Source organism: Oncorhynchus mykiss, chromosome 17, assembly GCF_013265735.2.
Source record: "Oncorhynchus mykiss isolate Arlee chromosome 17, USDA_OmykA_1.1, whole genome shotgun sequence".
Taxonomy (NCBI): Eukaryota; Metazoa; Chordata; class Actinopteri; order Salmoniformes; family Salmonidae; genus Oncorhynchus; species Oncorhynchus mykiss.
In genome coordinates, this window is record NC_048581.1 from 5,955,863 (window position 1) to 5,982,615 (window position 26,753).

The 26,753-nt window shown below is 50.8% G+C and overlaps 1 protein-coding gene across 1 annotated transcript; it reads left to right on the top strand.

Moving 5' to 3' along the window:
* Position 1: 1 nt before the first annotated feature.
* eif3ba (eukaryotic translation initiation factor 3, subunit Ba) lies at positions 2-25,497 on the top strand. The gene is made up of 18 exons (XM_036947925.1): positions 2-418; positions 1,415-1,616; positions 2,300-2,419; positions 3,397-3,454; positions 3,578-3,706; positions 3,932-4,089; positions 7,311-7,442; positions 15,174-15,240; positions 15,499-15,545; positions 15,959-16,169; positions 17,372-17,465; positions 18,711-18,836; positions 19,680-19,758; positions 19,863-20,001; positions 22,020-22,145; positions 23,909-24,095; positions 24,199-24,308; positions 25,293-25,497. Exons 1-17 carry the CDS (start codon positions 319-321, stop codon positions 24,294-24,296), a joined length of 2,073 nt encoding a protein of 690 aa, XP_036803820.1. The 5' UTR covers positions 2-318; the 3' UTR covers positions 24,297-24,308; positions 25,293-25,497.
* Positions 25,498-26,753: the final 1,256 nt, after the last annotated feature.

A 26,753-nucleotide genomic window follows, 5' to 3' on the forward strand; every position in this document is an offset into this window, starting at 1 on the left:
TACGGAAAGTAAGAAGGACCATTCAAGGTGTGTGCATAAAAAAAAAAATCGATTTAAAAATAATAATAACAGCAACTGCGCATTTTCTCCGATCTCATACAATCTGGTAAACTGAATCTAAAAGGTATCGCATCGCACTGCAGCCTATCGACACACTAACACGTGTCTGTAGTGATATCGCGAAACCGGAAGTTAAACTCCTCCGCGACGTTTCCCCGCAATTCGTCCATTTTCACGTAAATCGCACATGGTGATACACAAAATCTACATTTTACACCGATTTAGCGTCGACTAACACACACTTCTTTAGCCTGTTAAATGCACGACACCGAGGATATGCCGGTTGATGTCGATTTCGACGAGGAGGAACCGTCGTTCAGTGACCCAGAAGACTTTGAAGATGATGTCGACGATGAAGGTGAGGAAACGCAGGAAAGATGCCGGATTATAATGCGGCCTGGAGAGCCGCTTAGCACGTTGTTTTTAACACATAGTAGTAGACAGCTACAAGGCCATCATATGTAGTACATGGACATATAAACCAAAATGTACATAAATAATTGAAATATTTAAAACATTTTGAAGGTTCAACGTGAAGATCAGTTAATGAGGACGTTCATTAAGTGATAATGTTAGTTAGCTACAAGGCCGTCATATGTAATATAAACCAACATGTATATAAATAATTGTTAAAATATTTTTTAAAACGTGTTTTTTTTTGAAGGGTCAACGTGAAGATCAGTTAATGATGACTTTTTTTTTGAGGATGTTAATTTTAAGTGATAATATTAGTTAGCTACAGTAGCTGCTAAAAGCTAACAGTGGATTCATTCATACCGATCCACTCAGTTGTCCATACAGATGGCGTACCAAAAGGAGAAATATTTACTACGTCTGTGACATTTTACAACATTTTGTTTGTTAGCTGTGTTCTTATTGTAAACAAATGTGAGCATTAACTTTTTTTTGTTTCCAGTTGTTAGTTGAAGCGGGACATTTTGATTCCCCGCCGTTAGTGTTTTACCGTCTAACCTCAACTACCAGCTGTCAGATAATAGTGAATGCAGATGTGTTTTTATAAACTATAACAAAGCCCAAACTACATCCTCACAGCCTTTACACAAGTTTAATTTTCAGCAGGTGTGGCAAAAATGGTAAATTCACTTTCTGGGGGGGGGACAACAGAGCTAATTTTAGGTGACATTGTCGCCAGTAAATTGGTAAAACATGTACAAATGTATGCACACATGAGTCGCTCTGGAATAAAAGTGTATGCTGAATGGCATTATTATTACATGGGGCCTGTCTTTGTCTATACACTATCAATGATATGGAAAACCCTGGTTTGATCAAACTACCTCATCAAATAACATGTTCTTCACCCTCGTCCACCCCCCTCCCCTCCCCCCTGTAGAGTTACTGGGTGACCTGCTGCGGGAGAAGCCCCAGGAGGCAGACGGGATAGACTCTGTGGTTGTCGTGGACAATGTGCCCCAGGTCGGCCCCGAGCGCCTGGAGAAACTGAAGAACGTCATCCACAAGATATTCTCCAAGTTCGGCAAGATCACCAACGAGTTCTACCCGACTGTAGACGGACCTGAAGGACTCACTAAGGGGTGAGAAGGAGGGTGCAGGGAGGCTGTAGGAGGGTGCAGGGAGGCTGTAGGAGGGGTGCAGGGAGGCTGTAGGAGGGGTGCAGGGAGGCTGTAGGAGGGGTGCAGGGAGGCTGTAGGAGGGGTGCGGGGAGGCTGTAGGAGGGTGCAGGGAGGCTGTAGGAGGGGTGCGGGGAGGCCGTAGGAGGGGTGTGGGGAGGCCGTAGGAGGGGTGCGGGGAGGCCGTAGGAGGGGTGCGGGGAGGCCGTAGGAGGGGTGCGGGGAGGCCGTAGGAGGGGTGCGGGGAGGCCGTAGGAGGGTGCGGGGAAGCTGTAGGAGGGGTTCAGGGAGGCTGTAGCAGGGTTCAGGGTTGTCACGATACTATATTAAGGAAGGAAAGAAAATGAAACAGACAGCATTTCTTGAGGAAGACAGTCCCAATGTTAGCAGACACACACACACACACAGTCCCAATGTTAGCAGACACACACACACACACACACACAGTCCTAATGTTAGGGGGAAAACAGCTGTATGTTGTCAGCCACGTTTGTTTATTTTCCAAGTTATAGCACAATATTTAAAGGACCAAAGATTTTAGTCTTTGTTTTATTGTTTGATCTCTGTAGGTACATCTTCCTGGAGTATGGGGCTCCCACTCAGACCTATAGTTAGTTAACCTGTAGTTAATGTTATCTCCTCTGTAGGTACATCTTCCTGGAGTATGGGGCTCCCACTCAGGCTCTGGAGGCAGTGAAGAACGCTGACGGCTACAAGCTGGACAAGCAGCACACCTTCAGAGTCAATGTGTTCACCGACTTCGACAAGTACGAAAACACCACACACATGGTGTCTAGGGCATCACAGCTGTTATATGGGGTGTCTAGGGCATCATTCCAGCTGTTATATGGGGTGTCTAGGGCATCATTCCAGCTGTTATATGAGGTGTCTAGGGCATCATTCCAGCTGTTATATGGGGTGTCTAGGGCATCATTCCAGCTGTTATATGAGGTGTCTAGGGCATCATTCCAGCTGTTATATGGGGTGTCTAGGGCATCATTCCAGCTGTTATATGGGGTGTCTAGGGCATCATTCCAGCTGTTATATGAGGTGTCTAGGGCATCATTCCAGCTGTTATATGAGGTGTCTAGGGCATCATTCCAGCTGTTATATGGGGTGTCTAGGGCATCATTTCAGCTGTTATATGGGGTGTCTAGGGCATCATTCCAGCTGTTATATGGGGTGTCCGGGGGCATCATTCCAGCTGTTATATGGGGTGTCCGGGGGCATCATTCCAGCTGTTATATGGGGTGTCTAGGGCATCATTCCAGCTGTTATATGGGGTGTTCAGGGCATCATTCCAGCTGTTATATGGGGTGTTCAGGTCATCATTCCAGCTGTTATATGGGGTGTTCAGGGCATCATTCCAGCTGTTATATGGGGTGTCCGGGGGCATCATTCCAGCTGTTATATGGGGTGTTTGGGGGCATCATTCCAGCTGTTATATGGGGGGTTCTGGGCATCATTCCAGCTGTTATATGGGGTGTCTAGGGCATCATTCCAGCTGTTATATGGGGTGTCTAGGGCATCATTCCAGCTGTTATATGGGGTGTTCTGGGGCATCATTCCAGCTGTTATATGGGGTGTTCTGGGGCATCACTCCAGCTGTTATATGGGGTGTTCTGGGCATAATTCCAGCTGTTATATGGGGTGTTCTGGGCATCTAGGCACAACAACACAGCAGTTTGCCATAGATATACATGATATAGAACGGTCTGCTGTAGATGGTGACGTTGTGTTCCAGGTACATGAGCATCAGTGACGAGTGGGAGACTCCTGAGAAGCAGCCCTTCAAGGACTTTGTGAGTGTTACACACTGTCACTTCAACCACACGTTCAGAGAATACCCACCCGGCGTTGTGGTGGTGGGGGGGGGGGGGGGGGGCAAGTCATTACTAACGGTCACTTCCTGTTTGTGTTGCCAGGGTAACATGCGTCACTGGATGGAGGACCCCGACTGTCGTGACCAGTACAGCGTCATCTACGAATCAGGAGAGAGGACCGCCATCTTCAACAATGACGCCAAGGATCCAATCGTCTCCGAGGAGAGGGCGGTGAGTCAACCATTCGACCAATCACGACAGCGCAGTGAGATGATGGTTCAACCAATCAGTTTTTTATTTTTTTTTGCACTGAGCATTCTACATCTACAGAAATACTTTTTACGGCTTTGATGCTTAAAAAGTAGAAGGCTTGAACGTGTCATCAAAATGTCTGCCGTGGTGTTGTTATTGTATATTGATTGATTCTGAGGTTGTGACCGTGTTGTGTCCCTGTAGCGCTGGACAGAGACCTATGTGCGCTGGTCTCCCAAGGGAACCTACCTGGCCACGTTCCACCAGCGAGGCATTGCATTGTGGGGCGGAGAGAAGTTCAAGCAGATCCAACGTTTCAGCCACCAGGGAGTGTCTCTGATCGACTTCTCCCCCTGCGAGAGGTAACCAATCGCTAATGAATAATCCATGCCTGTCTAGATCACATCTATGAAGCCTTATGGGGCGGGGCGGCAGGTAGCCTAGTAGTTAGGGAGGGGGCAGGTAGCCTAGTGGTTAGAGCGTTGGATTAGTAACCGAAAGGTTGCTGGATCGAATCCCTGAGCTGACAAGGTAAAAATCTGTCATTCTGTCCCTGAACAAGGCAGTTAACCCACTGTTAAATAAAGGTAAAATAAAAATGAAGCTACATTACATTATAATGCTTAATTCCCTGATAGTAAATGAGGACCTTCAGGCCATAATGTAACTCTATGTAGTCTTATTAAGCCTTTTAAGGTGTTATAACGCTTCATAGGGATGTCGCCGTGACGTCCAGTCCCCTGATGGGCACCGTGGACACACCCATGCCCTAGTGGTAGCTCTGTCGGCGGTATGACGCCGTGTGAAGCTACATAAAGGGGTTATAATGCTTGGTAGCTACAGGTAACTGCCAGAATAAAGGAAACCCCAACATAAAGTGCCTTAATAGGGTGTTGCACCACCAGCCAGAACAGCTTCGATGCTCCTCGGCGTAGATTCTACACCTTTCTGGAACTCTATTGGAGGGGTGTGTCACGCTGGCGTAAGGGATCGGGAGACAGGCGCAGGAATACGTAATGTTGTTATTATGTACAGGCACGGGGACGAAGACCAAACAAACACGTATACAACACACAGGGTTGAAACCTCAAAAACGAAAAGAGCGAGGAGTACCTCGAATAAATAACACAAGCGCACAATGACTAACACACGGGACGAGACCCGTAATCATCTGCACAATGACTAACACACGGGACGAGACCCGTAATCATCTGCACAATGACTAACACACGGGACCCGTAATCATCTGCACAATGACTAACACACGGGACCCGTAATCATCTGCACAATGACTAACACACGGGACCCGTAATCATCTGCACAATGACTAACACACGGGACGAGACCCGTAATCATCTGCACAATGACTAACACACGGGACGGGACCCGTAATCATCTGCACAATGACTAACACACGGGACGAGACCCGTAATCATCTGCACAATGACTAACACACGGGACGAGACCCGTAATCATCTGCACAATGACTAACACACGGGACGGGACCCGTAATCATCTGCACAATGACTAACACACGGGACGGGACCCGTAATCATCTGCACAATGACTAACACACGGGACGAGACCCGTAATCATCTGCACAATGACTAACACACGGGACGAGACCCGTAATCATCTGCACAATGACTAACACACGGGACGAGACCCGTAATCATCTGTACAATGACTAACACACGGGACCCGTAATCATCTGCACAATGACTAACACACGGGACCCGTAATCATCTGTACAATTACTAACACAAGAGACCCGTAATCATCTGCACAATTACTAACACACGGGACCCGTAATCATCTGTACAATTACTAACACACGAGACCCGTAATCATCTGCACAATGACTAACACACGGGACCCGTAATCATCTGCACAATGACTAACACACGGGACCCGTAATCATCTGTACAATTACTAACACAAGAGACCCGTAATCATCTGCACAATGACTAACACACGGGACCCGTAATCATCTGCACAATGACTAACACACGGGAAGAGACCCGTAATCATCTGCACAATGACTAACACACGGGACCCGTAATCATCTGTACAATTACTAACACATGGGAAGAGACCCGTAATCATCTGCACAATGACTAACACACGGGAAGAGACCCGTAATCATCTGCACAATGACTAACACACGGGACGAGACCCATAATCATCTGCACAATGACTAACACACGGGAAGAGACCCGTAATCATCTGCACAATGACTAACACACGGGAAGAGACCCGTAATCATCTGCACAATGACTAACACACGGGAAGAGACCCGTAATCATCTGCACAATGACTAACACACGGGACCCGTAATCATCTGCACAATGACTAACACACGGGACCCGTAATCATCTGTACAATTACTAACACACGAGACCCGTAATCATCTGTACAATTACTAACACACGGGAAGAGACCCGTAATCATCTGTACAACGGCACGGAAGCCCAAAACAGACAGCACAGGTACTCACACGCACCAACGGACATTGTAACAATATATCGACAGGACAATGGTAACCCAAGGGCACACTTATACAATTACTAATCACTGGGGATAGGGTGTGACTAATCACTGGGGATAGGGTGTGACTAATCACTGGGCATAGGGTGTGACTAATCACTGGGCATAGGGTGTGACTAATCACTGGGAATAGGGTGTGACTAATCACTGGGGATAGGGTGTGTCTAATCACTGGGGATAGGGACCGGGTGTGACTAATCACTGGGAATAGGGATCAGGTGTGTCTAATCACTGGGAATAGGGTGTGACTAATCACTGGGGATAGGGTGTGACTAATCACTGGGAATAGGGGCCGGGTGTGACTAATCACTGGGAATAGGGGCCGGGTGTGACTAATCACTGGGAATAGGGGCCGGGTGTGACTAATCACTGGGAATAGGGGCCGGGTGTGACTAATCACTGGGAATAGGGGCCGGGTGTGACTAATCACTGGGGATAGGGTGTGTCTAATCACTGGGAATAGGGACCGGGTGTGACTAATCACTGGGAATAGGGACCAGGTGTGTCTAATCACTGGGAATAGGGACCGGGTGTGCCTAATGAAAGTCCCGGAGGGATCCGTGATGATGGGAAACCGTTCTTCCACGATAAAATCCTTAATTTAGTGTTTCGTTGACGGTGGTGACAAAACGCTGTCTCGGGCGCCGCTCCAGAATCTCCCAGAAGAGTTCATTTGGGATCCAGTTACTGAGACTCACACACCCTTTAAAACCCCTGTGCTCCTTTCAGAGCCCTCTTTCAAAGTCTCTGAGATCTCTTCTTCTAGCCATGCTTGCTCAGATAATGGTCAACTGGGCATTTTTATACATGACCCTAAGCATCATGGGATGTTAATTGCTTAATTACCTCAGGAACCACACCTGTGTGGAAGCACCTGCTTTCAATGTACTTTGTATCCCTCGTTGACTCAAGTGTTTTCCTTTCATTTTGGCAGTTACCCTGTACATGGTGAGCCTAGTGTGGTTATAACCTGTCTATGTCATCTATACGAATCCTTATGAAGCTACATATAAAGTTGTTATATAATGGTTGGTAGGTACGTGGTGACGTTCAGTCCCCTGATGGACACTAAGGAGGACCCCCAGGCCATCATCATCTGGGACATTCTGACTGGCCAGAAGAAGAGAGGCTTCCACTGTGAGAGCTCCGCCCACTGGCCCATCTTCAAGTAAGGCCTGACTATACACCTCTCTGTTTTAATGTCTCTACATCTTCTAGTAAGGCCTGACGACCCACCCCTCTGTTTTCATGTCTCTACATCTTCTGGTAAGGCCTGACGACCCACCCCTCTGTTTTCATGTCTCTACATCTTCTAGTAAGGCCTGACTACCCACCCCTCTGTTTTCATGTCTCTACATCTTCTAGTAAGGCCTGACTACCCACCCCTCTGTTTTCATGTCTCTACATCTTCTAGTAAGGCCTGACGACCCACCTCTCTGTTTTCATGTCTCTACATCTTCTAGTAAGGCCTGACGACCCACCCCTCTGTTTTCATGTCTCTACATCTTCTAGTAAGGCCTGACGACCCACCTCTCTGTTTTCATGTCTCTACATCTTCTAGTAAGGCCTGACGACCCACCCCTCTGTTTTAATGTCTCTACATCTTCTAGTAAGGCCTGACGACCCACCTCTCTGTTTTCATGTCTCTACATCTTCTAGTAAGGCCTGACGACCCACCCCTCTGTTTTCATGTCTCTACATCTTCTAGTAAGGCCTGACTACCCACCCCTCTGTTTTCATGTCTCTACATCTTCTGCAGCGGTCTGTCTTGGTTCTCTCCCCTAACTGCAGCGGTCTGTCTTGGTTCTCTCCCCTAACTGCAGCGGTCTGTCTTGGTTCTCTCTCTAACTGCAGCGGTCTGTCTTGGTTCTCTCCCCTAACTGTCTTGGTTCTCTCCCCTAGCTGCAGCGGTCTGTCTTGGTTCTCTCCCCTAACTGTCTTGGTTCTCTCCCCTAACTGCAGCGGTCTGTCTTGGTTCTCTCCCCTAACTGCAGCGGTCTGTCTTGGTTCTCTCCCCTAACTGCAGCGGTCTGTCTTGGTTCTCTCTCTAACTGCAGCGGTCTGTCTTGGTTCTCTCCTCTAACTACAGCGGTCTGTCTTGGTTCTCTCTCTAACTGCAGCGGTCTGTCTTGGTTCTCTCCCCTAACTGCAGCGGTCTGTCTTGGTTCTCTCTCTAACTGCAGCGGTCTGTCTTGGTTCTCTCTCTAACTGCAGCGGTCTGTCTTGGTTCTCTCCCCTAGCTGCAGCGGTCTGTCTTGGTTCTCTCCCCTAACTGTCTTGGTTCTCTCCCCTAACTGCAGCGGTCTGTCTTGGTTCTCTCTCTAACTGCAGCGGTCTGTCTTGGTTCTCTCCCCTAACTGCAGCGGTCTGTCTTGGTTCTCTCCCCTAACTGCAGCGGTCTGTCTTGGTTCTCTCTCTAACTGCAGCGGTCTGTCTTGGTTCTCTCCCCTAACTGCAGCGGTCTGTCTTGGTTCTCTCTCTAACTGCAGCGGTCTGTCTTGGTTCTCTCCTCTAACTACAGCGGTCTGTCTTGGTTCTCTCTCTAACTGCAGCGGTCTGTCTTGGTTCTCTCCCCTAACTGCAGCGGTCTGTCTTGGTTCTCTCTCTAACTGCAGCGGTCTGTCTTGGTCCCCCCCCCCTAACTGCAGCGGTCTGTCTTGGTTCCCCCCCCTAACTGCAGCGGTCTGTCTTGGTTCTCTCCCCTAACTGCAGCGTTCTGTCTTGGTTCTCTCCCCTAACTGCAGCGGTCTGTCTTGGTTCTCTCTCTAACTGCAGCGGTCTGTCTTGGTTCTCTCCCCTAACTGCAGCGGTCTGTCTTGGTTCTCTCTCTAACTGCAGCGGTCTGTCTTGGTTCTCTCCTCTAACTACAGCGGTCTGTCTTGGTTCTCTCCCCTAACTGCAGCGGTCTGTCTTGGTTCTCTCTCGAACTGCAGCGGTCTGTCTTGGTTCTCTCCCCTAACTGCAGCGGTCTGTCTTGGTTCTCTCCCCTAACTGCAGCGGTCTGTCTTGGTTCTCTCTCTAACTGCAGCGGTCTGTCTTGGTTCTCTCCCCTAACTGCAGCGGTCTGTCTTGGTTCTCTCTCTAACTGCAGCGGTCTGTCTTGGTTCTCTCTCTAACTGCAGCGGTCTGTCTTGGTTCTCTCTCTAACTGCAGCGGTCTGTCTTGGTTCTCTCCCCTAACTGTCTTGGTTCTCTCTCTAACTGCAGCGGTCTGTCTTGGTTCTCTCTCTAACTGCAGCGGTCTGTCTTGGTTCTCTCCCCTAACTGTCTTGGTTCTCTCTCTAACTGCAGCGGTCTGTCTTGGTTCTCTCTCTAACTGCAGCGGTCTGTCTTGGTTCTCTCCCCTAACTGTCTTGGTTCTCTCTCTAACTGCAGCGGTCTGTCTTGGTTCTCTCTCTAACTGCAGCGGTCTGTCTTGGTTCTCTCCCCTAACTGCAGCGGTCTGTCTTGGTTCTCTCCTCTAACTGCAGCGGTCTGTCTTGGTTCTCTCCTCTAACTGCAGCGGTCTGTCTTGGTTCTCTCCCCTAACTGCAGCGGTCTGTCTTGGTTCTCTCCCCTAACTGCAGCGGTCTGTCTTGGTTCTCTCTCTAACTGCAGTGGTCTGTCTTGGTTCCCCCCCCTAACTGCAGCGGTCTGTCTTGGTTCTCTCCCCTAACTGCAGCGGTCTGTCTTGGTTCTCTCCCCTAACTGCAGCGGTCTGTCTTGGTTCTCTCTCTAACTGCAGCGGTCTGTCTTGGTTCTCTCCCCTAACTGCAGCGGTCTGTCTTGGTTCTCTCTCTAACTGCAGCGGTCTGTCTTGGTTCTCTCTCTAACTGCAGCGGTCTGTCTTGGTTCTCTCTCTAACTGCAGCGGTCTGTCTTGGTTCTCTCTCTAACTGCAGCGGTCTGTCTTGGTTCTCTCTCTAACTGCAGCGGTCTGTCTTGGTTCTCTCCCCTAACTGTCTTGGTTCTCTCTCTAACTGCAGCGGTCTGTCTTGGTTCTCTCTCTAACTGCAGCGGTCTGTCTTGGTTCTCTCCCCTAACTGTCTTGGTTCTCTCTCTAACTGCAGCGGTCTGTCTTGGTTCTCTCTCTAACTGCAGCGGTCTGTCTTGGTTCTCTCCCCTAACTGTCTTGGTTCTCTCTCTAACTGCAGCGGTCTGTCTTGGTTCTCTCCCCTAACTGCAGCGGTCTGTCTTGGTTCTCTCCCCTAACTGCAGCGGTCTGTCTTGGTTCTCTCCTCTAACTGCAGCGGTCTGTCTTGGTTCTCTCCCCTAACTGCAGCGGTCTGTCTTGGTTCTCTCCTCTAACTGCAGCGGTCTGTCTTGGTTCTCTCCCCTAACTGTCTTGGTTTTCTCCCCTAACTGTCTTGGTTCTCTCCCCTAACTGTCTTGGTTTTCTCCCCTAGCTGTCTTGGTTCTCTCCCCTAACTGCAGCGGTCTGTCTTGGTTCTCTCCCCTAACTGTCTTGGTTTTCTCCCCTAACTGTCTTGGTTCTCTCCCCTAACTGTCTTGGTTTTCTCCCCTAGCTGTCTTGGTTCTCTCTCTAACTGCAGCGGTCTGTCTTGGTTCTCTCCCCTAACTACAGCGGTCTGTCTTGGTTCTCTCTCTAACTGCAGCGGTCTGTCTTGGTTCTCTCCCCTAACTGCAGCGGTCTGTCTTGGTTCTCTCCCCTAACTGCAGCGGTCTGTCTTGGTTCTCTCCCCTAACTGCAGCGGTCTGTCTTGGTTCTCTCTCTAACTGCAGCGGTCTGTCTTGGTTCTCTCCCCTAACTGCAGCGGTCTGTCTTGGTTCTCTCCCCTAACTGCAGCGGTCTGTCTTGGTTCTCTCCCCTAACTGCAGCGGTCTGTCTTGGTTCTCTCCCCTAACTGCAGCGGTCTGTCTTGGTTCTCTCCCCTAACTGCAGCGGTCTGTCTTGGTTCTCTCCTCTAACTGCAGCGGTCTGTCTTGGTTCTCTCCTCTAACTGCAGCGGTCTGTCTTGGTTCTCTCCTCTAACTGCAGCGGTCTGTCTTGGTTCTCTCCTCTAACTGCAGCGGTCTGTCTTGGTTCTCTCCCCTAACTGCAGCGGTCTGTCTTGGTTCTCTCTCTAACTGCAGCGGTCTGTCTTGGTTCTCTCCCCTAACTGCAGCGGTCTGTCTTGGTTCTCTCCCCTAACTGCAGCGGTCTGTCTTGGTTCTCTCCCCTAACTGCAGCGGTCTGTCTTGGTTCTCTCCCCTAACTGCAGCGGTCTGTCTTGGTTCTCTCCTCTAACTGCAGCGGTCTGTCTTGGTTCTCTCCCCTAACTGCAGCGGTCTGTCTTGGTTCTCTCTCTAACTGCAGCGGTCTGTCTTGGTTCTCTCCTCTAACTACAGCGGTCTGTCTTGGTTCTCTCTCTAACTGCAGCGGTCTGTCTTGGTTCTCTCCCCTAACTGCAGCGGTCTGTCTTGGTTCTCTCTCTAACTGCAGCGGTCTGTCTTGGTTCCCCCCCCCTAACTGCAGTGGTCTGTCTTGGTTCCCCCCCCTAACTGCAGCGGTCTGTCTTGGTTCTCTCCCCTAACTGCAGCGTTCTGTCTTGGTTCTCTCCCCTAACTGCAGCGGTCTGTCTTGGTTCTCTCTCTAACTGCAGCGGTCTGTCTTGGTTCTCTCCCCTAACTGCAGCGGTCTGTCTTGGTTCTCTCTCTAACTGCAGCGGTCTGTCTTGGTTCTCTCCTCTAACTACAGCGGTCTGTCTTGGTTCTCTCCCCTAACTGCAGCGGTCTGTCTTGGTTCTCTCTCTAACTGCAGCGGTCTGTCTTGGTTCTCTCCCCTAACTGCAGCGGTCTGTCTTGGTTCTCTCCCCTAACTGCAGCGGTCTGTCTTGGTTCTCTCTCTAACTGCAGCGGTCTGTCTTGGTTCTCTCCCCTAACTGCAGCGGTCTGTCTTGGTTCTCTCTCTAACTGCAGCGGTCTGTCTTGGTTCTCTCTCTAACTGCAGCGGTCTGTCTTGGTTCTCTCTCTAACTGCAGCGGTCTGTCTTGGTTCTCTCTCTAACTGCAGCGGTCTGTCTTGGTTCTCTCTCTAACTGCAGCGGTCTGTCTTGGTTCTCTCCCCTAACTGTCTTGGTTCTCTCTCTAACTGCAGCGGTCTGTCTTGGTTCTCTCTCTAACTGCAGCGGTCTGTCTTGGTTCTCTCTCTAACTGCAGCGGTCTGTCTTGGTTCTCTCTCTAACTGCAGCGGTCTGTCTTGGTTCTCTCCCCTAACTGTCTTGGTTCTCTCTCTAACTGCAGCGGTCTGTCTTGGTTCTCTCTCTAACTGCAGCGGTCTGTCTTGGTTCTCTCCCCTAACTGCAGCGGTCTGTCTTGGTTCTCTCCTCTAACTGCAGCGGTCTGTCTTGGTTCTCTCCTCTAACTGCAGCGGTCTGTCTTGGTTCTCTCCCCTAACTGCAGCGGTCTGTCTTGGTTCTCTCCTCTAACTGCAGCGGTCTGTCTTGGTTCTCTCTCTAACTGCAGTGGTCTGTCTTGGTTCCCCCCCCTAACTGCAGCGGTCTGTCTTGGTTCTCTCCCCTAACTGCAGCGGTCTGTCTTGGTTCTCTCCTCTAACTGCAGCGGTCTGTCTTGGTTCTCTCCCCTAACTGCAGCGGTCTGTCTTGGTTCTCTCCCCTAACTGTCTTGGTTTTCTCCCCTAACTGTCTTGGTTCTCTCCCCTAACTGTCTTGGATTTCTCCCCTAGCTGTCTTGGTTCTCTCCCCTAACTGCAGCGGTCTGTCTTGGTTCTCTCCCCTAACTGTCTTGGTTTTCTCCCCTAACTGTCTTGGTTTTCTCCCCTAACTGTCTTGGTTCTCTCCCCTAACTGTCTTGGTTTTCTCCCCTAGCTGTCTTGGTTCTCTCTCTAACTGCAGCGGTCTGTCTTGGTTCTCTCCCCTAACTACAGCGGTCTGTCTTGGTTCTCTCTCTAACTGCAGCGGTCTGTCTTGGTTCTCTCCCCTAACTGCAGCGGTCTGTCTTGGTTCTCTCCCCTAACTGCAGCGGTCTGTCTTGGTTCTCTCTCTAACTGCAGCGGTCTGTCTTGGTTCTCTCCCCTAACTGCAGCGGTCTGTCTTGGTTCTCTCCCCTAACTGCAGCGGTCTGTCTTGGTTCTCTCCTCTAACTGCAGCGGTCTGTCTTGGTTCTCTCCCCTAACTGCAGCGGTCTGTCTTGGTTCTCTCCTCTAACTGCAGCGGTCTGTCTTGGTTCTCTCCTCTAACTGCAGCGGTCTGTCTTGGTTCTCTCCCCTAACTGCAGCGGTCTGTCTTGGTTCTCTCCCCTAACTGCAGCGGTCTGTCTTGGTTCTCTCTCTAACTGCAGCGGTCTGTCTTGGTTCTCTCCCCTAACTGCAGCGGTCTGTCTTGGTTCTCTCCCCTAACTGCAGCGGTCTGTCTTGGTTCTCTCCTCTAACTGCAGCGGTCTGTCTTGGTTCTCTCCTCTAACTGCAGCGGTCTGTCTTGGTTCTCTCTCTAACTGCAGCGGTCTGTCTTGGTTCTCTCCCTAACTGCAGCGGTCTGTCTTGGTTCTCTCCCCTAGCTGTCTTGGTTCTCTCCCCTAACTGCAGCGGTCTGTCTTGGTTCTCTCCCCTAACTACAGCGGTCTGTCTTGGTTCTCTCCTCTAACTGCAGCGGTCTGTCTTGGTTCTCTCTCTAACTGCAGTGGTCTGTCTTGGTTCTCTCCCCTAACTGCAGCGGTCTGTCTTGGTTCTCTCCCCTAACTGTCTTGGTTTTCTCCCCTAACTGTCTTGGTTCTCTCCCCTAACTGTCTTGGTTTTCTCCCCTAGCTGTCTTGGTTCTCTCCCCTAACTGCAGCGGTCTGTCTTGGTTCTCTCCCCTAACTGTCTTGGTTTTCTCCCCTAACTGTCTTGGTTCTCTCCCCTAACTGTCTTGGTTTTCTCCCCTAGCTGTCTTGGTTCTCTCTCTAACTGCAGCGGTCTGTCTTGGTTCTCTCCCCTAACTGCAGCGGTCTGTCTTGGTTCTCTCCCCTAACTACAGCGGTCTGTCTTGGTTCTCTCTCTAACTGCAGCGGTCTGTCTTGGTTCTCTCCCCTAACTGCAGCGGTCTGTCTTGGTTCTCTCCCCTAACTGCAGCGGTCTGTCTTGGTTCTCTCTCTAACTGCAGCGGTCTGTCTTGGTTCTCTCCCCTAACTGCAGCGGTCTGTCTTGGTTCTCTCCTCTAACTGCAGCGGTCTGTCTTGGTTCTCTCCCCTAACTGCAGCGGTCTGTCTTGGTTCTCTCCTCTAACTGCAGCGGTCTGTCTTGGTTCTCTCCTCTAACTGCAGCGGTCTGTCTTGGTTCTCTCCCCTAACTGCAGCGGTCTGTCTTGGTTCTCTCCCCTAACTGCAGCGGTCTGTCTTGGTTCTCTCTCTAACTGCAGCGGTCTGTCTTGGTTCTCTCCCCTAACTGCAGCGGTCTGTCTTGGTTCTCTCCCCTAACTGCAGCGGTCTGTCTTGGTTCTCTCCCCTAACTGCAGCGGTCTGTCTTGGTTCTCTCCTCTAACTGCAGCGGTCTGTCTTGGTTCTCTCCTCTAACTGCAGCGGTCTGTCTTGGTTCTCTCCTCTAACTGCAGCGGTCTGTCTTGGTTCTCTCCCTAACTGCAGCGGTCTGTCTTGGTTCTCTCCCCTAGCTGTCTTGGTTCTCTCCCCTAACTGCAGCGGTCTGTCTTGGTTCTCTCCCCTAACTACAGCGGTCTGTCTTGGTTCTCTCCTCTAACTGCAGCGGTCTGTCTTGGTTCTCTCTCTAACTGCAGTGGTCTGTCTTGGTTCTCTCCCTAACTGCAGCGGTCTGTCTTGGTTCTCTCCCCTAGCTGTCTTGGTTCTCTCCCCTAACTGCAGCGGTCTGTCTTGGTTCTCTCCCCTAACTGCCGCGGTCTGTCTTGGTTCTCTCCCCTAACTGTCTTGGTTCTCTCCCTAGCTGCATTGTTCTAACATGTGTCTGTTTCTCCAGGTGGAGTCATGATGGGAAGTTCTTTGCCAGGATGACCCAGGACACACTGAGCATCTACGAGACCCCAGTAAGTCCCCACACTGAGCGTCTATGAGACCCCAGTAAGTCCCCACACTGAGCATCTACGAGACCCCAGTAAGTCCCCACACTGAGCATATACGAGACCCCAGTAAGTCCCCACACTGAGCATCTATGAGACCCCAGTAAGTCCCCACTCTGAGCATCTATGACCCCAGTAAGTTAGATTGACCAGTATTACTCTGAGTGTCTGTATAACAGACTGGTGAGTCCGTACTGAACAACATCCTGTTTTCTCCTGTCGTAGTCCATGGGCCTGTTGGATAAGAAGAGTCTGAAGATCAGTGGCATCAAGTAAGTCTTTATCCTGGGCATGTTGACCCTTAATCAGTTAGTTACCAAACACCACCTGTCAGACAGAGACTAGTTAGAGGAATACCACCTGTCAGACAGAGACTAGTTAGAGGAATACCACCTGTTGAACAGAGACTAGTTAGAGGAATACCACCTGTCAGACAGAGACTAGTTAGAGGAATACCACCTGTCAGACAGAGACTAGTTAGAGGAATACCACCTGTCAGACAGAGACTAGTTAGAGGAACACCACCTGTCCTCCCCTCTGCAGGGACTTCTCCTGGTACCCAGGTGATGACATCATAGCAGTGTGTGTGTTAATCCTCTCCTCCCTTCTGCAGGGACTTCTCCTGGTCCCCAGGTGATGACATCATACAGGTGTGTGTGTATTAATCCCCTCCTCCCCTCTGCAGGGACTTCTCCTGGTCCCCAGGCGATAACATCATAGCGTTCTGGGTCCCCGAGGACAAAGACATCCCAGCCAGAGTGACTCTGATGCAGCTTCCCTCCAGACAGGAGATCAGAGTCAGGAACCTCTTCAACGTGGTGGACTGTAAACTCCACTGGCAGAGACAGGGAGACTACCTCTGTGTCAAGGTGGACCGAACACCTAAAGGAACTCAGGTTAGTGAAGGGGGAGGAGACAGGGAGACTACCTCTGTGTCAAGGTGGACCGAACACCTAAAGGAACTCAGGTTAGTGAAGGAGAACAGAGGGAGGGTGAAGGGGGGAGGAGACAGGGAGACTACCTCTGTGTCAAGGTGGACCGAACACCTAAAGGAACTCAGGTTAGTGAAGGGGGAGGAGAACAGAGGGAGGGTGAAGGGGGGAGGAGAACAGAGGGAGGGTGAAGGGGGGAGGAGAACAGAGGGAGGGTGAAGGGGGGAGGAGAACAGAGGGAGGGTGAAGGGGGGAGGAGAACAGAGGGAGGGAGGAGAACAGAGGGAGGGTGAAGGGGGGAGGAGATCAGAGGGAGGGTGAAGGGGGGAGGAGATCAGAGGGAGGGTGAAGGGGGGAGGAGAACAGGGTGACAGGGTGACGGGGGGAGGAGAACAGAGGGAGGGTGAAGGGGGGAGGAGAACAGAGGGAGGGTGAAGGGGGAGGAGAACAGAGGGAGGGTGAAGGGGGGAGGAGAACAGAGGGAGGGTGAAGGGGGGAGGAGAACAGAGGGAGGGTGAAGGGGGAGGAGAACAGGGAGGGTGAAGGGGGAGGAGAACAGGGGGAGGGTGAAGGGGGGAGGAGAACAGGGGGAGGGTGAAGGGGGGAGGAGAACAGAGGGAGGGTGAAGGGGGGAGGAGAACAGAGGGAGGGTGAAGGGGGGAGGAGAACAGAGGGAGGGTGAATGTGATTGCTTTCATGTTAAACCTCTCCTTTCTCTCTGTCCTCATCCTCTATCGTTCCCCCTCTCCTCTTCTGTCATCTCCTCCTTCATTCTCTGTCCTCATCCTCTATCATTCCCTCTCTCCTCTTATGTCTGTCCTCTCTCCTCTCTGTCATCTTCTCCATCATTCTCTGTCCTCTCCTATCCTCTCTTTCTCTTCTCCTGTCTGTCCTCTCTCCTGTCCTCTCGTTCTCTCCTCCTGTCTGTCCTCTCCTCCTGTCTGTCATCTCCTCCATCATTCTCTCCTCTCTGTCATCTCCTCCATCATTCTCTCTCCTCTCTGTCCTCTCCTCTCGTTCTCTCCTCTCTGTCCCCTATCATTCTCTCTCCTCTCGTTATCTCCTCCTGTCCTCTGTCATCTCCTCCATCATTCTCTCTCCTCTCCTCTCTGTCCCCTATCATTCTCTCTCCTCCTGTCTGTCCTCTCGTTCCCTCCTCCTCTCAGGGTGTGGTGACCAACTTTGAGATCTTCAGGATGAGAGAGAAGCAGGTTCCTGTTGACGTGGTAGAGATGAAGGGAGACCCGGAATCTAAAACTGGTAACACACACCCCCACTGACAAGACGGACAGAAAACCCCCTCTCTGACTAGACTGACAGAAACCCTCCCACTGATAATGTACAGTAACACCACTAGGTATAGTAACACCACCAGGTGCAGTAACACCCCTAAGTACAGTAACACCACCAAGTACAGTAACACCACCAGGTGCAGTAACACCACCAGGTGCAGTAACACCACCAGGTGCAGTAACACCACCAGGTGCAGTAACACCACCAGGTGCAGTAACACCACCAGGTGCAGTAACACCACCAGGTGCAGTAACACCACTAGGTAACACCACCAGGTGCAGTAACACCACTAGGTAACACCACCAGGTACAGTAACACCACCAGGTGCAGTAACACCACCAGGTGCAGTAACACCACTAGGTGCAGTAACACCACTAGGTGCAGTAACACCACTAGGTGCAGTAACACCACCAGGTGCAGTAACACCACCAGGTGCAGTAACACCACCAGGTGCAGTAACACCACTAGGTAACACCACTAGGTATAGTAACACCACCAGGTGCAGTAACACCACCAGGTATAATAACACCAGTGTTGTCGTCCCCTAGCGGAGAGCATCATAGCGTTTGCGTGGGAGCCCAACGGCAGTAACACCACCAGGTATAATAACACCAGTGTTGTCGTCCCCTAGCGGAGAGCATCATAGCGTTTGCGTGGGAGCCCAACGGCAGTAACACCACCAGGTATAATAACACCAGTGTTGTCGTCCCCTAGCGGAGAGCATCATAGCGTTTGCGTGGGAGCCCAACGGCAGTAACACCACCAGGTATAATAACACCAGTGTTGTCGTCCCCTAGCGGAGAGCATCATAGCGTTTGCGTGGGAGCCCAACGGCAGTAACACCACCAGGTATAATAACACCAGTGTTGTCGTCCCCTAGCGGAGAGCATCATAGCGTTTGCGTGGGAGCCCAACGGCAGTAACACCACCAGGTATAATAACACCAGTGTTGTCGTCCCCTAGCGGAGAGCATCATAGCGTTTGCGTGGGAGCCCAACGGCAGTAACACCACCAGGTATAATAACACCAGTGTTGTCGTCCCCTAGCGGAGAGCATCATAGCGTTTGCGTGGGAGCCCAACGGCAGTAACACCACCAGGTATAATAACACCAGTGTTGTCGTCCCCTAGCGGAGAGCATCATAGCGTTTGCGTGGGAGCCCAACGGCAGTAACACCACCAGGTATAATAACACCAGTGTTGTCGTCCCCTAGCGGAGAGCATCATAGCGTTTGCGTGGGAGCCCAACGGCAGTAAGTTTGCCGTCCTGCACGGTGAATCTCCCAGAATCAACGCCTCGTTCTACCACGTCAAGAACAACGGGAAGATAGAACTCATCAGTGAGTACAACCTTTACCTGAGAATATCTCATGACTCTGTAATGTCTATAAGGATGTCTTCTCTCCTTCCCCCCCCCTCTCTCTCTCTCTCAGTAGAGGAACCTTTAAAAACATTGACTCTGTAATGTCTATAAGGATCGTTATTCCGTCTCTACTGTTGTCAGATGTCGTATTCAGTCCTTTGGCAAACAACACAGTCTGTTACTGTAACATTCTCTCTCCTCTCCCCCCCTTCTCTCTCCTCTCCTCTCCTTCTTCTCTCTCCTCTCCTTCTTCTCTCTCCTTCTCTCTCCTCTCCCCCCCTCTCTCCTCTCCCCCCCTCTCTCCTCCTCTCTCCTCTCCCCCCTCTCTCTCTCCTCCCCTCTCCTTTCCTCCTCCTCTCCCCCCTTCTCTCTCCTCTCCTCCCCCCCTTGTCTCTCCCCCCTTCTCTCTCCTCCCCCCTCTCTCTCCTTCCCCCACTTGTCTCCCCTCCCCCCTCTCTCCTTCCCCCACTTGTCTCTCCTCTCCTCCCCCCTTCTCTCTCCTCCCCCCCTCTCTCTCCTCCCCCCCTTGTCTCTCCCCCCTTCTCTCTCCTCCCCCCCTTGTCTCTCCCCCCTTCTCTCTCCTCCCCCCCTCTCTCCTTCCCCCACTTGTCTCTCCTCTCCTCCCCCCTCTCTCTCCTTCCCCCACTTGTCTCTCCTCGCCTCCCCCCCTCTCTCTCCTTCCCCCACTTGTCTCTCCTCTCCTCCCCCCCTCTCTCTCTTTCCCCCCCTCTCTCTCTTTCCCCCACTTGTCTCTCCTCTCCTCCCCCCCTTGTCTCTCCTCCCCTCCTTGTCTCTCCTCTCCTCCCCCTTCTCTCTCCAGAGATGTTTGACAAGCAGCAGGCCAACAGCATCTTCTGGAGTCCTCAGGGACAGTTCATGGTGCTGGCTGGACTCAGGAGGTACAAGACCTGTGTGTGTGTGTGAGAGAGAGAGCTCTCCCCTTCTGTGTAAACCCTCTCCTCCAGTATGAACGGGGCCCTGTGTTAACTCTCCTCTCCTCCAGTATGAACGGGGCCCTGGCGTTTGTGGACACCTCTGACTGCACCATGATGAACATGGTTGAACACTACATGGCCTCTGACGTAGAGTGGGACCCTACGGGACGATACCTGGTGACCTCTGTGTCCTGGTGGAGTCACAAGGTACACCTGACACACACACTCACACACACACAGGGAATAAACTCCTACTGTCATGTTTATTTAAATGGGAAGATCAACTAAATGAAGGTTGGTTTGTACCGCAATAATTAACCAATGATATCAGGCCACTCTTGGCCGTGATTACAGACACCTGTGTCTTTTGACACGACGTTAACGAGGCATCCCGCAGTGTTTGGGATTATAACCCTGATGAAGACAGCTTGGCTGTCGAAACGTTGGTAATTGCATTGCTTGCTGTTTGGGGTTTTAGGCTGGGTTTCTGTTCAGCACTTTGAGACATCAGCTGATGTACGAAGGGCTATATAAATAAATTTGATTTGATTTGAAAACAGCTTGGCTGTTGAAACGGTGGTCATTTTTTTTTTTTTTTTGCATCTGAGTTCCTGGAGTGTGCAGCTCTCTTATTTTCCAGTGTTCTACTCCGCTAGCCAGCACCTCGTCTAAACAGGTGTTCTACTCCGCTAGCCAGCACCTCGTCTAAACAGGTGTTCTACTCCGCTAGCCAGCACCTTGTCTTAACAGGTGTTCTACTCCGCTAGCCAGCACCTCGTCTTAACAGGTGTTCTACTCCCCTAGCCAGCACCTCGTCTAAACAGGTGTTCTACTCCGCTAGCCAGCACCTCGTCTAAACAGGTGTTCTACTCCGCTAGCCAGCACCTTGTCTAAACAGGTGTTCTACTCCGCTAGCCAGCACCTCGTCTAAACAGGTGTTCTACTCTGCTAGTCAGCACCTCGTCTTAACAGGTGTTCTACTCCGCTAGCCAGCACCTCGTCTTAACAGGTGTTCTACTCCGCTAGCCAGCACCTCGTCTTAACAGGTGTTCTACTCCGCTAGCCAGCACCTCGTCTTAACAGGTGTTCTACTCCGCTAGCCAGCACCTCGTCTTAACAGGTGTTCTACTCCGCTAGCCAGCACCTCGTCTATACAGGTGTTCTACTCCGCTAGCCAGCACCTCGTCTATACAGGTGTTCTACTCTGCTAGCCAGCACCTCGTCTATACAGGTGTTCTACTCCGCTAGCCAGCACCTCGTCTAAACAGGTGTTCTACTCTGCTAGCCAGCACCTCGTCTAAACAGGTGTTCTACTCCGCTAGCCAGCACCTCGTCTATACAGGTGTTCTACTCCCCTAGCCAGCACCTCGTCTAAACAGGTGTTCTACTCCCCTAGCCAGCACCTCGTCTAAACAGGTGTTCTACTCCCCTAGCCAGCACCTCGTCTAAACAGGTGTTCTACTCCCCTAGCCAGCACCTCGTCTTAACAGGTGTTCTACTCCGCTAGCCAGCACCTCGTCTAAATAGGTGTTCTACTCCGCTAGCCAGCACCTCGTCTAAACAGGTGTTCTACTCCGCTAGCCAGCACCTCGTCTAAACAGGTGTTCTACTCCGCTAGCCAGCACCTCGTCTAAACAGGTGTTCTACTCCGCTAGCCAGCACCTCGTCTAAACAGGTGTTCTACTCCGCTAGCCAGCACCTCGTCTTAACAGGTGTTCTACTCCGCTAGCCAGCACCTCGTCTAAACAGGTGTTCTACTCCGCTAGCCAGCACCTCGTCTTAATAGGTGTTCTACTCCGCTAGCCAGCACCTCGTCTTAACAGGTGTTCTACTCCGCTAGCCAGCACCTCGTCTAAACAGGTGTTCTACTCCGCTAGCCAGCACCTCGTCTTAACAGGTGTTCTACTCCGCTAGCCAGCACCTCGTCTTAACAGGTGTTCTACTCCGCTAGCCAGCACCTCGTCTAAACAGGTGTGCATTTTCTTTTTCTTCTAGATTGGTTTGTAGCAGAACAAACACACAGACACAACTTCAGAAAAATCCCTTCTCCTTTTCTGCTCGTGTACTATGTTCTTTTCATCAATCGCGGAGGGAAAAAAAGTGTTTATCTGAGCCATACCAAGTGTGTTTTTAAAAAGGGGGTTGTCTCTCCCGTCAGGTGGACAATGTTTTTATCTGAGCCATACCAAGTGTGTTTTTAAAAAGGGGGTTGTCTCTCCCGTCAGGTGGACAATGCCTATTGGCTGTGGACCTTCCAGGGGCGTCTCCTCCAGAAGAACAACAAGGATCGTTTCTGTCAGCTACTCTGGAGACCTCGGCCTGCTACCCTGCTCACACAGGACTCCATCAAGGTACGTATCTGTGTGGTGTTGGTGTAGTGTGTCCCCAGTATTTATGAAGGGTATTTACTCTGTCATCAAAGTTGTTTTAAACCAATAGAATTCAAAAACTCGTTCAGTGTTTAGTGTCTGGACAAGTAGTGACTTCTGTCTAAACTTCTGTGTGTAGAAAGAGCTTTGTTGTAATGTGTCTGACTGCGTATATATAACATCAGCTTAGCCGGGACCCTGACAGTCTTGTTGCTACTATAACATGGGCTTAGCCGGGACCCTGACAGTCTTGTTGCTACTATAACACGGGCTTCGCCGGGACCCTGACAGTCTTGTTGCTACGTATAACATGGGCTTCGCCGGGACCCTGACAGTCTTGTTGCTACTATAACACGGGCTTCGCCGGGACCCTGACAGTCTTGTTGCTACTATAACATGGGCTTAGCCGGGACCCTGACTGTCTTGTTGCTACTATAACATGGGCTTAGCCGGGACCCTGACAGTCTTGTTGCTACGTATAACATGGGCTTAGCCGGGACCCTTGATGGTCTTGTTGCTACGTATCACATGGGCTTAGCCGGGACCCTGACAGTCTTGTTGCTACTATAACATGGGCTTAGCCGGGACCCTTGATGGTCTTGTTGCTACGTATAACATGGGCTTAGCCGGGACCCTGACAGTCTTGTTGCTACGTATAACGTGGGCTTAGCTGGGACCCTGACAGTCTTGTTGCTACTATAACATGGGCTTAGCCGGGACCCTGACAGTCTTGTTGCTACTATAACATGGGCTTAGCTGGGACCCTGACAGTCTTGTTGCTACGTATAACATGGGTTTAGCTGGGACCCTGACAGTCTTGTTGCTACTATAACATGGGCTTAGCCGGGACCCTGACAGTCTTGTTGCTACGTATAACATGGGCTTAGCTGGGACCCTGACAGTCTTGTTGCTACGTATAACATGGGTTTAGCCGGGACCCTGACAGTCTTGTTGCTACGTATAACATGGGCTTAGCCGGGACCCTGACAGTCTTGTTGCTACTATAACATGGGCTTAGCTGGGACCCTGACAGTCTTGTTGCTACGTATAACATGGGTTTAGCTGGGACCCTGACAGTCTTGTTGCTACTATAACATGGGCTTAGCCGGGACCCTGACAGTCTTGTTGCTACTATAACATGGGCTTAGCTGGGACCCTGACAGTCTTGTTGCTACGTATAACATGGGTTTAGCCGGGACCCTGACAGTCTTGTTGCTACGTATAACATGGGCTTAGCTGGGACCCTGACAGTCTTGTTGCTACTATAACATGGGCTTAGCCGGGACCCTGACAGTCTTGTTGCTACGTATAACGTGGGCTTAGCCGGGACCCTGACAGTCTTGTTGCTACTATAACATGGGCTTAGCCGGGACCCTGACAGTCTTGTTGCTACGTATAACGTGGGCTTAGCCGGGACCCTTGGTGGTCTTGTTGCTACGTATAACATGGGCTTAGCCGGGACCCTGACAGTCTTGTTGCTACGTATAACGTGGGCTTAGCCGGGACCCTGACAGTCTTGTTGCTACGTATAACGTGGGCTTAGCTGGGACCCTGACAGTCTTGTTGCTACGTATAACGTGGGCTTAGCCGGGACCCTTGGTGGTCTTGTTGCTACGTATAACATGGGTTTAGCCGGGACCCTGACAGTCTTGTTGCTACGTATAACGTGGGCTTAGCCGGGACCCTTGGTGGTCTTGTTGCTACGTATAACATGGGTTTCTTCTGTGTTTTGACCCGTTACCCAGGTGATCAAGAAGGACCTGAAGAAGTACTCTAAGATCTTTGAGCAGAAGGATCGTCTGAGCCAGTCGAAGGCCTCCAGGGAGCTGGTGGACAAGAGGAGGAGCATGATGGAGGACTACCGTACCTACCGAGAGGCTGCCCTACAGCAGCACCACGAACAGAAGACCGCCCGCCTGCAGCTCCGAGGAGGTACGTAGATAAACCCCCCCCCCCCCCCCCCCCCCCTCTGTAGGCCGTTCTGGCTTGGGACCAGGCTTACTAAACGTGACCCCTGACCTCTCTCTGTCTCTAGGAGTGGACACTGACGAGCTGGACAGTAACACAGATGACTGGGAGGAGGAGACCATCGAGTTTTTTATCAACGAAGAAATCATTCCCCTCGGAGAGTAGTCCCCTACGCAGGTACCACCCACACACACTACTACACACACATCATTCCCCTCGGAGAGTAGTCCCCTACGCAGGTAACACCCACACACACTACTACACACACATCATTCCCCTCGGAGAGTAGTCCCCTACGCAGGTACCACCCACACACACATCATTCCCCTCGGAGAGTAGTCCCCTACGCAGGTACCACCCACACACACATCATTCCTCTCGGAGAGTAGTCCCCTACGCAGGTACCACCCACACACACATCATTCCCCTCGGAGAGTAGTCCCCTACGCAGGTACCACCCACACACTACTACACACACATCATTCCCCTCGGAGAGTAGTCCCCTACGCAGGTAACACCCACACACACTACTACTACACACACACTACTACACACACATCATTCCCCTCGGAGAGTAGTCCCCTACGCAGGTAACACCCACACACACTACTACACACACACATCATTCCCCTCGGAGAGTAGTCCCCTACGCAGGTACCACCCACACACACTACTACACACACATCATTCCCCTCGGAGAGTAGTCCCCTACGCAGGTAACACCCACACACACTACTACTACACACACACTACTACACACACATCATTCCCCTCGGAGAGTAGTCCCCTACGCAGGTAACACCCACACACACTACTACACACACACACACACTACTACACACATCATTCCCCTCGGAGAGTAGTCCCCTACGCAGGTTACACACACACACACACACACACAAATCATTCCCCTCGGAGAGTAGTCCCCTACGCAGGTAACACCCACACACACTACTACACACACACACACACACACACACACACAAATCATTCCCCTCGGAGAGTAGTCCCCTACGCAGGTAAAACCCACACACACTACTACACACACACACACACACTACCTACACATACTCACTACACACACACACTACTACTACACACACACACACACACACACTAACTGGCTGTGGTTTTGACGGTCTCTCCCTCCTTTCTCTCCAGGTCCATTTTTGCGTGGGGACTAGAGGGGAGCGGGGCGTTGCCTTGTCGACTGGAGGAGGGAAAACTACGCTGAGAATCTTGGGAGTCGCCAGAGTTCCACCATTCTCTCTTTGTGACATCATCAAAGCGTGCCTTGTGGTATAGCGACTACAGCAAGCTAACAACTGAGGGAGGAGGGAGGAAACCAACTTTTAAACTCTTTAAATTCATCACCTTGGTCTTTTTCTGGCACTTTTTGAAATAGAACAATACTGTCGTTTTTTTTTTTCCTTTCTCATAATCTATCCTCGCTCACTCACTTTCTATCCTTCTTATCTTGACTACACACCCCCTTTGCAGTCTTTAACCGTCTTTACCGTGGCAACGGTCACACCTTACCATAAAGAGACGGAGACCGTTGCACCGCCACCGGGAGGGATGAGGACTGGGTGTGTGTGTGAGGCTAGAGAGAGTGTTCTCCTGATGACCAAACGTTCAAGGCTGTGTTGTAGTAGTAGTGTGTTGAAGTGGCAGTATCCTCCTCCGTTTAGACTACCTGACGTTGTTGTTGTTGTCATACTAGACCACAACTATCACATGATCTTCGACGTCAATAAAGATAAACGTCATTCAAATCATCCAGACTATCTTGTCTGTGGTTTTTACATGTTGCTTAAGGTTGTTTTTATATATTTAATAATGTGTTAAGTGTTTTATATTTTCTCTATGTAGCCAGACGTTCTCATACCAGAGTGACGTACGTAGTGCAGGCAGTGCCTTCAACTATGGTTCATTAACAGGCAGCGCAACTATGGTGCATAAACTGGTGTCCTGTCTTCACGGTAAATTGTTTGTGTTCCTCATCAATCTTCACACAATACCCCATAATGACAAAGTAAAAATAGATTTAGAAAGCGTCACCTGTTTCATATTAGCTCCCTGTACGTTGAGAACGCTTGCTCTGCGTCTGCGCACTCACTTTTCACTGTCTGTTACTTGATTTGAGTGGTGGTTAGAGCGTCACGAGGTATTTGGTTCTCTGTCCGTTCTCTTTGCTGTAGCCCGTTGCGTTTTCTTATTGCGGTACGCCCTCGCAATGTCCTATCATCCCACATGCATCACACTTTTCATGTTTGAATTTACAGTCAGACGCTCTGTGTTGGCCTTAGCAACGATAAACAGTTTATTGGCTGCTTCCCCTTCTTTGAAACCAGCGCATTTCTATGAATGGTTTATCAGGGCGCAACAGGTTTCTCATTGAGTTTCATGTTTGTCCACCGACAACGCGTATGAGTATGGATTTCTGTTTAGCGGCATCAGTTATTTCATTAGCAGCAAAGAAATGTTACATTATTTCACAGTACTCCTCCCATTCCTGATTTGTAGGATCAACTGGTGGTAGCGAACCTATTGTTGCCAAAGCCATCTTTTCCAATTCTCTCTCCCCGCACACAGTCAATAATTTGTACTACCCGGGAATCC